The 15,946-nt window shown below is 41.4% G+C and overlaps 1 protein-coding gene across 2 annotated transcripts; it reads right to left on the reverse strand.

The window, feature by feature from the left end:
* Positions 1-5,003: 5,003 nt before the first annotated feature.
* LOC128764592 (calcitonin gene-related peptide type 1 receptor-like) lies at positions 5,004-15,841 on the reverse strand. 2 transcript variants are annotated; one of them, XM_053874504.1, is made up of 13 exons: positions 15,702-15,841; positions 13,203-13,281; positions 12,430-12,580; positions 12,249-12,359; positions 11,953-12,065; positions 11,786-11,877; positions 10,337-10,463; positions 10,122-10,275; positions 9,983-10,043; positions 9,834-9,900; positions 8,148-8,366; positions 7,743-7,784; positions 5,004-7,660 (listed from the first exon to the last, which is right to left on the reverse strand). In XM_053874504.1, exons 2-13 carry the CDS (start codon positions 13,251-13,253, stop codon positions 7,454-7,456), a joined length of 1,395 nt encoding a protein of 464 aa, XP_053730479.1. In that variant the 5' UTR covers positions 13,254-13,281; positions 15,702-15,841; the 3' UTR covers positions 5,004-7,453. The 2 variants fall into 2 exon arrangements, with proteins under 2 accessions (XP_053730479.1, XP_053730472.1); XM_053874497.1 differs by having other exon boundaries at positions 11,786-12,065.
* Between the last annotated feature and the right edge of the window lie 105 nt (positions 15,842-15,946).

The raw sequence follows: 15,946 nt of genomic DNA on the forward strand, positions 1-15,946 counted from the left end.
TTTTCTGTGTGCACGTTGAGAGACGCAACACGTTTCTCACTTCCTGCCACCTCGACTCTGGCCACATCTGTCCAGCGCCAGAACAATTTTTAGACACTTGCTATTCTCATACTTTGGAAATATATAATCACCAGTGTTGGACATGACTCTTTGGTCTGAAGCTGAACACTGAAGTGGGAATGATGTTTAATGATGATTTAATATTCGAGTGGAGAAAAAGTCTCTCTGTGAAACAGCTCAACCTTTTATTGCATCGATACATCCTCACCCAAGCAGCAGCGACCCTGGGAAGACTTGGCAGCTACGCCCAGATCCTGACCAGGGTGTCTCCTGTTCGCAGAGGAGCCTCAATGAGCTTTCCCAGCTACTCCTTTTCCTTCCTGCGCCCCCTACAGCCACGCCTTGGCTCAACCTTTGCATAAACACTTGAAGCACTGTCAGGGAAGAGCAAGATGCTTGATGATCTTATGACAATGTGTATAAGTTCAGAACATAGATCTTAGACTGTGAGGATCCGTCAACTCAGATAAATAAAAATAATATTTGGCATTTTGCGTTGAAGTGCATGGGGTGAGGTATTCCAGGAGGAATTGTGTGGTTTTGACGTCCCACCATTTTCCCAGATCTTAGGAGGAGCCATCGCCTGGTGGCAGTCGGCGCAACAATAGCAGGAAACAGAGAGAAGAGCCGGGGAGTTCCTGTTGGCAGGGCCATGCATGTGGAAAGAGTCCAGGAGGAACTGAGCTCTTCAAAACTGTTTTGGTGTTCAGAGTGGTTTAGATTGATTTTTGAAATGTTGGAGGATGATCTGGCATGGAAACAGGTCCCACAACTGTCTGCTCTGCTAGAACTCATTTTTACCCCTGGAACACTTGGAATCCTGCAAGATCCACTGTGATAAAATGAAGAGGAAACTCTAGTGAGGTTTCATGAAACAGTGTCCTGATTTTCAGAGGCCACCAGATGGCGCTGTCTACTGTAAAATGGTTGGACTTCAACAACATATTCAAAGAAACCTTGCATCAGTTCTAAACCAAGAGCGCCATCTAGTGACCTCTGAAAATTAGGATGCTGTTTCATCAACCCTGCGACACTGCTTCATGATACCTCATCTATCCATCGCTACTGACGGGGGACTTTGTTTCATTAGTTTGCTATGAATGTATAAATAGCAAGCAGAAAACACAACTCACGACATTTTTATGTGGATTTGGAAATGAGTTTCACTTGTCATTAATTCAGTAAATATCAAAACTTCCCCGTTTGCTTCCTTATGTCTCGGTCGGATTGCTCCTTGACTCAGTCGAAGTGATCGGCTCACCCCATTCACATCTTGTGTCGTAAATGTTGAACATGTTCAGAGGACCTTACTTGGCCGATGCTACTTTCCTAACACGTGCAATCCCTCATCATGACGATGCTATGTTATTGCTTTATAAAGTTCACGCCCGTCTGAAGACTTGGTGAACGACAGTGAAGAGTAATGCTTGACTCCGCCCCCAGCGCAGCTCTCACCTCCTTATGAGACCTGGCTGCGACGTGTCTGCTTTGCATCTGATCAGACATGTAATGCAGGATACAAGAGTTAGTCAGGCGCTTCACATTATTCTGATCTTAATGAAACTCTGTCGTGTGTGTGCATGAACAAGACACACTTGTAGGTAAAATGACCCCTGATCTGGAGCCATGTGTCTGTCATCACAGGCAGACGTGAGGCAGGTTGTACGTTTGTTTTGCGTTCTGAGAAAAAATGACTCTTAAAATGAACATACATTTTGTGGCTAAATATGATACAACAAATAAAAAGGGGTCATGGGGGGGCTTTGTAGGGGAAGAGTGATTATATGCTCCAAATATATAGCATAACATTTTTTAAATCAGGTAGTACAGTAGAGTAAAAAGTACAGTTAAATTTGTAAAGAAAGAAAATGAAGACAGAAAAAATATCATCTGTGAAAAAGACTTAAAATAGCAAGGACTAACCAAAGGTTGTGCTGAGTCCTCATGAGGGCCGCACTCTGCCCAGGTCTGTTTAATAGGACGATCTTATAAGGATTACAAAAATGAGGTGTGTGCCATGCTTGGAGCAACATTGGGACAAAAACAGAGCAATTACCGTGATGTGTGCAGTTCCCTGTTGAAACAAAACATGGCTGACAAACCCTCCGGTCTGTTCTCATTCCATCAGTCTTGCTGAAGAATGAGGAAAGATGACATCAGGCGGATCAGAAGTGGTTTTCCGTTGCTGTGAAATTTCCCTGCTGCGCCCTACTGTGATGAGCCACTCACGGCCAGCGGAGAGTTCTGAGGAGAAGCCTACTTCCTGCCATCCCACCCAGATCAGGGACGCAGCCATTCGGCCGGGCCACATTTCTCACCCTAACCCTCGGCACCGTACGCCCTCCACGCCCTCCCGCGCTGCCAAGAACTCACTCCATTGTTCTCAAGAGCAAGACATCCCTCATGCTCCATTACCGTGACCAGGCCTTCGGCAGACGTGTGTGCTGCCTGCTGTCAGTGAATCAGTTTGGGATTACATGTGTCACATCACTTCCAGCTGTGATTCAGAGATCGAAAGGCTCTTTCATTTGCTTTCCATTTACTGACCTCATCGCAGAGGTGTCTCCATGTGACACCTGAGTATGTAACGTTGAGCAGAAACCTTCAAAGTGACACTGGGTTGGTTTGGCTGCTGCTTGTGGCCATACATGCCATTGATTTACATTTACATTGGCTTGCATGGCCAGCATCGTTGAATCCTCAATGATGGTTCCTTTGTTTTCTTCTCTAAAATATTGGTCTATGCTCCACCCATCTTTCTGACCCCCTCTTACTAGTGATGCAAAGAACTCCTGAGTCACATGTACGTGCTGAACTCAGTTCAGTTTGCCCCTGCCTCAGATTCTCTGCTTTATTTGAACATGAATGTTTATTGAACAAAACACATTTAAAACAATAAAAATAAATAAAGTTGTACTTCATTTAGATTTGGTTGTTCCTCCTCCATAACTCCATCTGTGTCCGTCACCATCACAGCGTAACTTCTGTGAACAAAACAATACTGAAGTTAAGCTGGAAAGTCACCTGCAATGGTAGCTAGAAGCAAAAGAGGTGGGCGGAATTTGGGAGACACTTGTGGAAGCACGTGGAAGTGGAGGCAGTAAACAAGTGTTGCTCATGAAACAGAGGAAGTGTTCGCTGCCCAAAAACAGGCACAGACCGATTAGGAGTTCAATGGAATTGTATTCTTAGACACAGGAAGTCAGCAATACATCCAGTGTTGATTTTCATCCTGGTCAGACCTGACTGGTTGTTTTCATCCAATCCTTTATTGTGTGCTTTAAAATTTGGTGTGTTTGCCATTGTTTATCTTTCAATCACCATTCTCAGTGATTGAGATGCCAAAAGCATCTAACATCGGAAAGGAAGAATTCATTCATTCAAAATAAATACATAAATAAATTAAAAAAACATCAAAACATTAATTTAAATATTAATAAAAATAAAAATGGGATCAAATTCCATCCCAATATTGGCATCATTACATGAATGGAAAAGCTAGAAATAAGAAAAATGAAAACTTGCAAAGAAACTGTTCACTCAGAGGTGGATTTGTCTTTGTGTCATTAAAACTGTCATGAAACTTCAACTTTTAGCTATGGAAACAGGTTTTGAGGTTAAACAAACACTGGTCCAGATACCATGACAAATATATGCGTTGGGCCAGATGGATCAGTGAGATAGGTTTGAGGGGGACGAAGAAACTGAGAATATTCTGGAGATTATCAAAGAAGTGAACATTAATGCTGTTCTGGATGGGAACAAGCAAAGACTCTCAACAGTTTATCACATCAAATTGGGTCAGAGAAAAACGCGCTCTGATGATGTCATCTGATGGTGCACTCGCTTCTCAGTAACTGCAAAATAATAACAGGAATAAAGACACATTTTCATTGTGCACATTTACACTAAATTCACAAAAAATGTGGAACATTCGGATGGAATAAATAATGAGACTTTAAGTTGCTTTCAATATGTAGCTGAATTAACGACACTTTATGAAACATGTAATAGTGGTACCAGGCACCTCTTGGTTTAGAAATGATGTGAAGCTTCATTGAATTAGTTGTCCCAACATTTTGTCCCAACATTTTACAGCAAACAGCGCCATCTGGTGCCCTCTGAAAATCAGGACACTGTTTCATGAAACCTCATCAACCCTTCAATTCTGTGTCATGAAACTTCATCAATCCAACACTAGTTGCTGAATTAAGGTAATAAAACTTTATCATTTATGTTCTATTCAATTTTAATGGAAAATTTGTTTCAGACAAATCATGCCAGTCACGTAACCGAGTGTGTAAATTACAGCTTGGTCACATGGGTTGCATTAAAGTTTCATACGCAGAGCCTTGATATATCAACTGTTTTTAACGTGGAACTTATTTTAAAACCTAGATATTTTTGTTCCACTGTTTTGCCTGTGTCCTGACATTAATGCTTGAAATCTAGCTTTCATCACTAGGCAGGATTCTAGTACTAAACTAGCACAGGTTTTTAGGCCTCATAAATCAAATGGAATCAAACGGAAAAGGATAAAACTCTTAAGTGATTCTGCAGCTTCTTTGTTACGAAGTTGATAAATTGCCCATTGAAGCTTTATATGACACTTTTCCTATGGGATTTCCTCGTTGTACCTGTTCACATATATGTTTTGGACGAGGAACAGACAGCAACACACCCTGCTTTGTCTGGAAACAATAATCATCTCAGGGAGAAATATTTTCGAAGGTCATTCAGGGAAATCCCTCCCATGGTTAGAGAACCATGGTGACAAGCAGAAAAGATTTACAGCCTCAGAAGCATCTGCACACAAAGAGGAACAAAATGATCTCCAGGATGTTGGTTGAGACTATTTACAGCTTTAATTCTGACACATATACGTTTTCTATGTTACAGAAAGCTTTAGTAGCAAATGCGCACAATAATTGTAAAGCAAAAAAAAAAGAGATCGCACAACGGAAAACTGAAGGCTGAAACCTGCAGCGCCTCATTTTGTAAAATCTCAAGTGCGTCTTGAAGGAAACACATTCTGTCATTCACTGGATTTGAATGGCAGCAATGATCTCAAGGTCATTTGCTGGTTGACCTCCTTCATCTGGGACAACAGCAATTCAAAAGGCTGTATAGTAGGATTGAACCAAAACTTGAAACCTCTGAAAACAATCCCCAAAGTGAGAATTTAACATCACATGATCAATACAATAGACAGAATGTGCCATGTTCCCAATTTGCCTACACCACTCTGCTACTAGCGATGGGCTCATGAGGCTTGATGAAACAGTGTCTTCATTTTCAGAGCCCACTAGATGGTGCTATGTGCTCAGAAATCTTGGGATTTCAAAACTATTTCAATGAAACCTCACACCATTTTTACACTGAGAGCGCCACCTACTGATCTCTGAAAATAAGGACATTGCGTACGACAGTTACGGCAGCGCAGTATCCCAGCATCTTACTCTCTCACAGCGATCTACCACTACAGCAGTAGCTAAAACCCTTGCGTCAGCTATTTTGAATGGCATTCGACTTACGTCCAATCTGAATTACAACCAGGATCGGTTCCGACCAACCGGTCGTAAGTCAGATTGGACGTAAGTCGGATGTTACTTGTATATGGTAGATGATGTTTCATGAAACAGTAGTGCAGGCTTAATCAAACAGTGTCCTAATTTTCAGGTTTAAGTAATATATAAATTATTTAGTTGCTCAAGTCCAAACATTTTACAGCAGATAGTGCCATCTGGTGGCCTCTGAAAATCAGGACACCGTGTCATGATACCTCATCAACCTATCATTAGCATGTACTTTGCACGACACAGCATAATGACACGCCAGGCTATCATTCAGGGAAACATTTTACGATTGTGCTTTACGGTCACAGTTTTCCTCGCCTTTGAATACGAGGTCTATAATAGAGGACACCTCTTCGTCAGTATGCTAGAAAGAGTGGTCCAAATAAGTTTTCAGATGCAGTTGTCATGTCAGGGATCAACCCTGGAAAAAACTGCTCTCCACTTTGAGTGCCCTCAAAAAAACATCACGGACATGACCTCACTGGAAAAATCTCATGTCACATCCCACAATCCCATGAAGCTATAGGCATCTTAAACCCTTTAACAGCCACAGTTTAATGCCAAAATTAAACTGGCAGAGCACTGTCTGTGAGGTGACGAACACAAGAGAGACGTGAGACACAGAATTGACCATCTTATTTAACTATTGTATTTAACCTTTGTTGATGTTGGAGAACAGAACTCACCAGGCGGTTTCATCAAAACAATTGAGCATTCAAATATGCAATATAGCGAGTCAAACACATGTGACATTAAATGTAATTGTGTTTTTTTTTTCATCACCAAAATGGCAACATTTGTCATGATAAATGTTTCACATAGCGCCCATCCCTACTGTTGACTCTGACACAGTTTCTTCTTGAGTGGTGCCACTGTGGCCGTTAGAATGCCACTGTATAAGTCTAGCTTTTTGCTCAGCCAAATGGCGTCTTAGCAGTTCAGTCTCTAGACGATCCTTGACATCCTCCTTGTCCAACAGTGGCGCAGCTTCAGCCTAAAGTCCTGCTGGAAATTCTAACTGACAAAGTGCCAGCCCTCTGCCTGGTGCTGAAACTTTTCGATAAGAATGGGTGAAAGTCTGAGATACATACTTGCTCTGCTGACACCTGGGCCAAAACAGTCACTTCCTTTCAGTGGAAGAGCCTTCCATGGAACGTGCAGCCTTGGAACACAAGCAAGAGCTGCAGGTGACAGGCTGTCATGTTGTGGCTGATCGATCAAAAATATGTGCACAGAAATATACAGCATGTACAAGTTAATAAGATTTAAAATACCTTTCACAAGTCATGGGCTGATGAGGCTTCATGAAACATTGTCCCCATTTTTAGAGCTCAGTGGGTGGTGCTCTCGGGTTTAAGAATGGTTTCAGTGAAATGACTGTTCAAACCCAAACCTTTTAGGGCAGAGAGTGCCCTCTAGTTGTCTGTGAAAATTAGGACAGTGTTTCATGAAGTGTCATTAGCCCACCACCACCTTTGACTTGTCCAGCATATTGGAAAAAAACACATGTTGCGTTACGCTACGTTTCCAGCTAATCTCTGCGTTTCCGTTGTCCATAAATACAAAATGCCAAAGAAGTTGTGTCCCTTTTTTGTCAAGTATTTCCATCACCAGTGCATCAAAACGTTTCTTTTCAGTGGCCACATGGTATGACTTGAGAGAGAAATAACGAAACTCAAATTTTCAATTTCTTCTCATCAGTGCTGACCCATAGTTCCTTTGGCAGAAACAATTTCGGTCCTCCAAGATGCGTGTTGGGTAAAGGTGAAGCATCAAAAGCAATCCAGAATAAGAGCTTGGGTTTTGACCATGTACGCTCAGACAAAAGGACTGTCTGATCTGAAGATGTCAGAGTATGACTTTCCATTCATGTGCTCGGTGTGGCTCTCTATGCTGTAGCAGCGATGCACCTCAGTGAGCGACGACGCCACGTAAGAAGCAGAGCGGAAGAAGTCGGCATTGGCGAACGTGCCCGCGAACTGCATCCGCTGCTGGTTCCAGTGTCTCCTCAGAACACTCTGGACCTGGCGAGTAGCAAAATGGTCAGTCGAGGAGCGGAGGAGAAAATTCATGAAGGTCTACTCACACATGCTCACGTTTACTTACCTCACCATTAAAGAAGCAGAATATAGTTGAAACTAAGAGGCCCTGAAAGTAGACAGAAGAAAATGTATGTGATTGATGAATAATGAAAATGGAAGGGTCATCATTACTGATGGGTAGATGAGGTATCAAGAAACAATATTGCAGGCATGATGAAACAGTGTCCTAATTTCCAGAGGCCACAGGATGGCGCTCTTGCTTTCGAAAGGGTGTGAGGCTTCATTAAATTAGTTGTTCAAGTCCAAACATTTTACAGCAGGCAGTGCCATCTGGTGACCTGTGAAAATCAGTACACAGCTTCATGAAACCTCACCTTCCCATCACTAGCTACCATCCATGTGTTCTCCTGTCTGTCACGTTGAGGCCCATCATCAAGCATATTCTGCTCTTAGATCCATACAAACCTACCTGGTAGTGCATGAAGATGATCATGATGTACATGTAGATTTCAGAGGCCCAGTGTTGCGTGGGTTTGTAGGGCAGCAGGACAAACTGGATGCCCAGCAGCGGGATGAGGATGAGTATGGCCCTCACTGCTCTCATGTAAAGACTGGACTCAGCCTGGTGCGTCACTCTCAGCTTGGTGATGAGGACCCGCACAATGTTCAAGAGGAAGAACAGGTTCACCTGCAATGACAGTGCTTGTCTCAATGTGCTGTCTCACACCCCATTTCAAAAGCTTCCCCTCATATAGCCAATACAAAGCCAGTGGAAGGTCACGTTTATGCAGTTAGGAACAATGTGGGTGAGCATGAGAGGACATCTATAGGAACAAAAAAAATACATTTTCTAATATCTAACTGTTTCTGTGGCATATTTTAAATGTTCAAGTGTATTGAAATTCATAGCACATGCTAAATATTTGTTTGAAAGCAAAAAAAAATGTATATAAATTGTGGATGATGACAAAAGGCCTCGCAAGTGTATATTTGTATTAGATAAGGGTTCTTCCAGTGAGATGAAGCTATTTTAGCTGAGTTGAGAGAAGAGCCTCAATGCTATGTTGAGGGAAGCAACGTCTATTATGGTGGTTTCATGCACCAAATGCTTTATTCGATCGGGTCAGTTTCTTTTTGCACTTGTGAATCTACGGTAGATGGGAAGAGAAAAACACATTTACAAAACTTTTTTTTTTAAATTTACGTCTAAACTAACGTCTTTGGCAAACATTTTTTTTCCTGTTGGTACTTCCGAGTTTGTAAATGTATTTTCAGAGTTTGAAAGTTTGTTATAGCATCTTTCTGCATTTAGTCGACTCCCTGTCATGTCCATAATTTGGACCCCTTCCTTTCCGTACAATTCTTTGGAAAATTTGCTTAGTCTGGTAACACATTTACAAACTTGGAATGGCACTTACAAACTCAGGAAAAAAATGTTCAAGAAGTTTGTGAATTTGTCTGAAATGCTGTAAATGTGTTTCACTCTTAACTTCAGTTTGTAAGTTTCAAAAGTTCATAAACGTGTTTTGCACGACTCAGCCACCATAGTGATTCACACCCAATGTACTACACAAAATTAAAGTACTTAGTCGGACCACAGCAAGTCATATTATTATATTGTTATATTAAGTGGTCTTATAATTATAATTATTATTAATGCCTGTAATATGGATACTGGTACATGCTGTCAATAAATACAAAGATGTAAAGAGGGCTATCATATAATATATATTACATTATATTATATGATATTAAATAATCTAAATCTAGATGAGTTAACTTGCAAGTGAATCCCAGATTTTATATCTGTTCTAAATGTAACTTAAAGGAAGATATTATCAATACGACGTGTGATTCATTTGCAATTCGCTGTGAGTTAATTCAGCTTTAGTGCAACTGAGATTGCATTTTTAATCTATTGACAGCCCAAGATTTAAGTCAGCGAAAAAATGTAAAATATGATCAACCATTGTCTCATTTATTTACCATTAAATATCAAATTTGTATTGACTGTATGTTTCCTTTAATCTACTTGTAAATGAGCATTTAGTGTTCAGCATTTCCGTAACATATAGGATTGTAGGTCCTCATCAAAACTGTGTGTTTTATCTTGTCTGATCGACAGAATAACAGTCAGTGCCAAATGCAAACGTACCACCAGGGCAGCACAGATGGGGCCATGGATAATGTACAGCAGCGACGTGTCAGAGCTGACCCAGCATCTGTGGGTGAAATTGAATTTAGCGTCGCAGAAACCAGAAGAGACACAGTCACACCGAAGGCGTGAATAAATAAACGGCATACTTGTCATTATAGTAACAGTGTCGAGCGATTGAGTGCAGCACTGCTGGGATAAGAGGAAAACCTGAAGAACAGAAGAGCGATTTGTTTAAAACCACATGGATTATGACAATATATATTTCCAGGAAATAAAAGCTCTCACCCCAGCCAAGCAGGTAGTACCACATCAGGTGCTGTTTCTCTGCAAACACGGCTACGACGATCAGAGTGTGGAGGTAGATGCCCTCACAGAGCATCCAGAAGTAGTTGCAGCTCAACAGGTAGAGATGGATGAACATCAGAAATTTACAGCTGCCCTGCAATCCAGCGAAGGTGGTTGGTGTTTGACATGTGACACATGATGTTGAAGAAACTCACCGAGTCATGGTACGTGTGGCCCTTCGTCTGCACCACGGTTGTTAACCACACCACTGTGATGATGGAGTTCAAGACAAACGACAGGAAGAGGTTTTTGTGAAGCGTGATCCTCTGGCAGCTCAGACTCCTGATGGACACAAAATATAACTTCATTCCTCTGGACACTCTAGCAGCAGCCTGTCCCTTTGAGGAATTTGACTATATAAATGTCATTTTTTTTATTTCCCTCAAAGAAAGTCACTGCAACCATTTGAAACTGAAATGAAACATTTCTAAAACTGGATATAAAATTCTATCTGTGTATGCAGGGAATGTAGGGAATATGAAGGATCAACAACATGACAAAACATTTTTAATACATCTAAATGCCAACAAATACATCTTCAAAAGTGTCTCATTTGTTTGGTGCTGACACAGGTTTGTTCATTACTCTTGACTGTTCATCACCAGGAGTGATGTCAGCACAGTCAAGAATCAATATCTTTAATACCCATATTCTCTTTGTCCCTGTTGAAGTGAGCACGTACTGTCTCTGATGCGCCAACATGTTCTGCTTTGTTCGTGCCGCACACAAGTCTTAGTGACTCGTTCAACACCATCCTCACTCACACAGTGGGTTCAACCGGCGTGCCATGGCCCATTAGTGTGCCATGAGAGACTGTCAGGTGTGCCGTGGGAAATGATTCACCTCATTTGTCCGGCGACAGAGGCGGGCGATATGCTGACATTCATGACATTAAATCATGAACAAGTTACAGCGTGTTGTCGATCTACCAACCTGAGGAGATCACATGGATTCGCTCACATTTCTGTTCTGTACGTTATAGTCGCTGCAGTGCTCCTCTTCCCACGTGCTCACAGCGAAGAAGCCGGTCAACTTTTAGTCGTTTTTAAAACCTGGTGTGACTCCAACCTGACCACACACCTTCACTACAGAATGATGACAAAATGATGTGATGCCCAAGACTGTATGCGCCGCAGAACTAACAGAACTAATGGCTAGCATGACGTCTCACTTCAAAACTTTATTGGCACTCGTAGACTATCAAAGTTTGCTCTGTGGTTTAAAAGTTGGCTAAAAACTAGACACAGAACCAAATAACTGCGCTGCAAAATGGGAAGAGAGAAAGAATCATTGTTTTTATGAAGCCAGCTAAGTCAAAGAATGTGAAAGATTTGTCTGGAAATTACCCAGTTATTTTAAATAAACCTGTCTTTGTTTGTTGGTATGAAAGGAGCGCCATCCCACGCCTTACCTAAGCCCTAATTTTGTCTCTCTTTTACAGAGTTGCCCACCGTCAGGATGTGCATGTGCTTCAATTGAACGCCTCATGCATCAACATGCAACGCGGAAGGCTGCCTTCGGCGTCATTTAACAACATCAATATATGACTGAGGATGGGTTGGACATAAAGGGATACTCAAAAATGAGATGAGATGCAGACATACTTAAAATGGAAGAATATCGCCAGTGAGATGAGCAGTGACACCAGCGAGAGTCCATGTCCAATCATGACCAAGTAGAAGTGAGTCATGGTCACCTGCCAGACAAAGAAAGTGTCTTTAAATGATTCATATTTTATTTTTATTAGATCTTTGAGTGCGTGGGCGATTACTGTGCTATGATGGGTGCTGTTGGCCTTGCAGTTGTTGAAGTCGGTCCACGTGCGATTGCTCTGTGGGTGGCGCCACCACTCCCCTGTCTCCGTGCAGGCTTTAGATGCCACCTCTGTCCACAGTGACGGAACAAAGTGCATTCATGTTTTGCTTTTAACTTCAGTTAGTTTCGAGTGAATTTGCAATTTCTGGTGCCAACTATGTCAATAACAGAGCTACAGACCTTACATTATTATAACTATTATAAGTTTTTGTCTCAGTGTTTATTTAAGTTGCACTCTTCAAAGATTATTACCGTTGTGGTCAAAATCTTCAAAGTAGTCTGGGCAGCTTTGCTCTGCAGTGACTCCAACTTGAGTCTGATCCCAGCACAGCCAGCCGTCCCAGGTGGTGTTACACACAGCTCCTGCAAACGCAGTCACACCCTTAGTTCCAAGCGCTTCTGCTCCCAGTTGCCAATTCTCCTCTCTCATCACCAAATGGTTTTGTCTTGTGGTGTGACTCTCTCAGCATCTGCTGGAAACACTGGTACTGGGCCTTGTGAATCCGGATTGTCAGGGCCTGATCCTCCCCATGGTGATTTGGAGACTCCTGGTAGGCGCCATCAGGATTTGTAGCCACCAGCAGCTGAGGTTGGCAACATAGAGAAAGTTTGCGTTCATATAGATTTTGTTTAACTTGATCAACTGTTTGACAAGATGGATACAATGTTATTCAAATGCGTTCCTGTTCAACCCGTTGGTGACATCAGAGATGTGCCTCCACAAGTGGGTCTTTCTAAACCTAGCAGTGTCTGAGCCATGTGGTTTCACGAGTGCAAGTGAAGGTGTGTGTCTTTGTAATGATGTTGTGTGAGTGCTTACTACAGTAAGCTTCAAATCGTTCAGCGCATGGTTTCTAAAGCAGATGAAGCTTGATTCGGAAAGGCTCCAACAATGGTCCCAGTGAAAATGTTCAAAATAAATTGTCATAAATTTGAATACAGAAAAGGCTGACATCTAAAATGACTTCTGAATTATGGACCAGAGGAACCAAAACTACGTTGTAAAATGAGATATGAGACTTCAGAATTTGAATGACAGTGCAAGGTGTTTTCCGAAGTCAGTACCACACACAAGGGTTTTAAAAATGTTCATTTTGGATTGGATTGTCATGCCTGTGGTGCGACCTGAATATGCTCGACAAAACAAACCACTGTCCCAGCACCGATTAAAAAGCTCCTGAAGATTGACTTGTGAAACTCACGTACCCTGTTGCTGGAGCATATCGTCAAGATTAACATGAGACTCTTCAGCGCCATCTTTTACTGTCAGTCTTCAAATGAACTTCTAGAAAGAGAGAGTAAAAGTAAAAATCTTTAAAAGTAGCACAAGACACACAGAAGGCGTTTGCACTTCTCAGGGTGTCCAAAGTGAGAAAACACTGTATAAGTGAATTCCAATGGATGTCATTTCAACCTTACCCTGGAAGGAATTTATCACAGTGCAAAACTATCAAGTCGCTCAAATGCTTATGATGTCATCAAAACGCTGCCATTATTAGCATATCTGATTTGGAAATTCAACTAGATGTCATGTGTTGTAGGTACCAAATCTGTCCCCTATGATGACGTCATATCAAGCATATACAAACATTTTGGGTTTTTTGTTGTTTTTTTTTCATGTATAATTGTTAAATAAATTTTTAAGTTTTTATGAGCCGGAAAACTGAAATGAGGAATTTCATCCCGTGCCACACGGCAGTCTAGTGGTTTGCACTCTGGCCTTTCCACCAAGGAGCTACAGAGTTCAATGCCGTGGACGGACTCATGGCCTTTCGGTATGAAGTTTTGCATGTTATACCCGTACACATCAGCCAATCACAACACACTTCGGCAAAACCTAACATGGTCGTACTGATTCGGTAAAAGTTAAAGCTCCTTCATGGATGCACATTTTCTTCTGACAAATGATAAAAATATCTTCAGAGGTGTGTTGATTCTGGTTTTGTTGTGATATCAAATGAAAGCAATGACCAATACGTGTCAGCCAATCACGTCACGTTGTTCCATAGACCGCGGAGAAGAACAGACATGTACTTCGCAAACAGCACAATCACAAACATTTCGTTTTGTGCCATCAAATCCTTCATTTCAGTTTTTCTCTGGCATTTGAAAAACATTTCTGCCAGATGTGGCATCATCATCCCGCGGCAGGGAGGACAGAGTTGGTACCTACACCATACAGAGGGAAGTGACTTGATCAATGCTGCACAGAAGGACTTTAATGTACTGTACAGTCTCCCAAATTAGATAAGTACGTAATGAACAAGGTCAAATGGATCTGTTGCAGGATTCTGGATCGACTTCAAGGTTTATTTTGTTTAATGTACTTTTGCTTGTATTTTACTCTTAAGTATCCAACCATCCATGCGTCAATACGTCGTTGGGGCAGCATCCTCCGAAGTCGCTCTTCTCCCAGGCAACATCCACCAGCTACGACTTGGGTGTCCTGAGGCACTCCCAGGCCAGTGAAGAGATATAATCCCTCCACATGGTCCTGAGTCGACTCCTCGGTCACCTCAACTGAGTTCTCCCAACATAGAGAAGCACTTGTCCGAGTCTCTCCCGAGTGATAAAACTCCTCAGCCTATCTCCCCGTCGGAGAAAACTAATTTCTACATACATCCAGGACCTTGTTCCACCATGTCCCACTGGTCATGACCATAGCTGAGGGTCGGACAAAGATCGATCTGTAAACAGTGCAATCATTAACTATGTATTTGAAATAATCATATCAAATTCGGAATGAATTACAGCAAATTGAGGTACACATTATGAAAGTGTGGTTTAAATGTTTGTGTCATCTGCATGCTTTATTGTACATCAAAACAAGACACTGGAGAAAAAGTAAAAGAAGCAGATGTAATGTATTTGAGTTCCCAAAACATCACATTTACAATGTTTTTAAATATATGTGCTGTAAGTCTCAGTAAATGATTGACTCAGTCATGTCAACGCCTGAAAGACCTGAATTTGAGCTCAAAATTGATGCTGTTATTGTGAAATACAAAGCTTTCATGCATTTTATCTTCAAGGATTTACATCCTATGACCTTTGATCTGGCCACAGTTATGTAAACAGCACTGTCCATTTATCCATGCTCTTGTTTTTTTTCTTTTTTTTTATTTGTAATGGAAGAGCCGCCCGTTTTGGACACTCAGGTTACAGATGTGACCCTTTGCTTCCTTTGCTCCCTGCAGTTTCCTTCCTGCCTGCTTATTACGCAGGGTGAGCGTGTTATGCTGCAGGGTAGAGAGACTCGATCTATATATATATATATATATATATATATATATATATATATATATATATATATATATATATATATATATATATATATATATATATATATATATATATATATATATATATATATACAAATACAAATTTGATGATGTGGTGATTTATTTATATTTTGTTTGAGTATGAACCCATCCTCTGTAACTTGTGGCCATGGATACCAACAAAGCTGAGAACTGACATACTGAAAGACAAAAAATATATCATTTGTATCGTGCCACAATTTCCACGATAACACTTGAGATTGTGTTAAAATTTTAAGGACGTCTGAAGTCCTTCCCTCCTCCACTGTATATACACATGTTCCATGGCTTCTGAAGCCGAGATGAATCCTATGAAGCCCCCGACTCATCTCTGATTCTTCCACGACATGAACAATCCCAGCATGTGGTGGTCGGAGCAACTTACCTTAGTGGAAGAATCAAAAACGAAAATAATCCTCTTTTTCCGTCCGTGATAATCCACTCTGAGAGAGTTTTCGTTTGTGAGTTCTTGGTGATCGTTTCCTTCACAGTCAGAACAGACACTGAACTGCCCTGATAACAGACACTTGTGGGCTGAGCATGACATCATAGCTTGTGAAAGGACATCCCTGAAGTCAAGTCTCGTTTTGCTTCTTTCTTTTCTTTTACCATCATTCACAATGGCAAAAC

This window comes from Synchiropus splendidus, chromosome 1, assembly GCF_027744825.2.
Source record: "Synchiropus splendidus isolate RoL2022-P1 chromosome 1, RoL_Sspl_1.0, whole genome shotgun sequence".
NCBI lineage: Eukaryota > Metazoa > Chordata > Actinopteri > Syngnathiformes > Callionymidae > Synchiropus > Synchiropus splendidus.

Excerpts from the sequence above, each read along its gene's own strand:
- LOC128764592 (XM_053874497.1), bottom strand. The coding sequence starts at position 13,253 with ATGGCGCTGAAGAGTCTCATGTTAATCTTGACGATATGCTCCAGCAAC. Across the intron at positions 12,066-12,248 it reads TGAAGATTTTGACCACAACG|AGGTGGCATCTAAAGCCTGC; the intron begins GTAATAATCTTT and ends CACTGTGGACAG. Across the intron at positions 10,464-11,785 it reads GCGATATTCTTCCATTTTAA|GAGTCTGAGCTGCCAGAGGA; the intron begins GTATGTCTGCAT and ends TGTGTCCATCAG.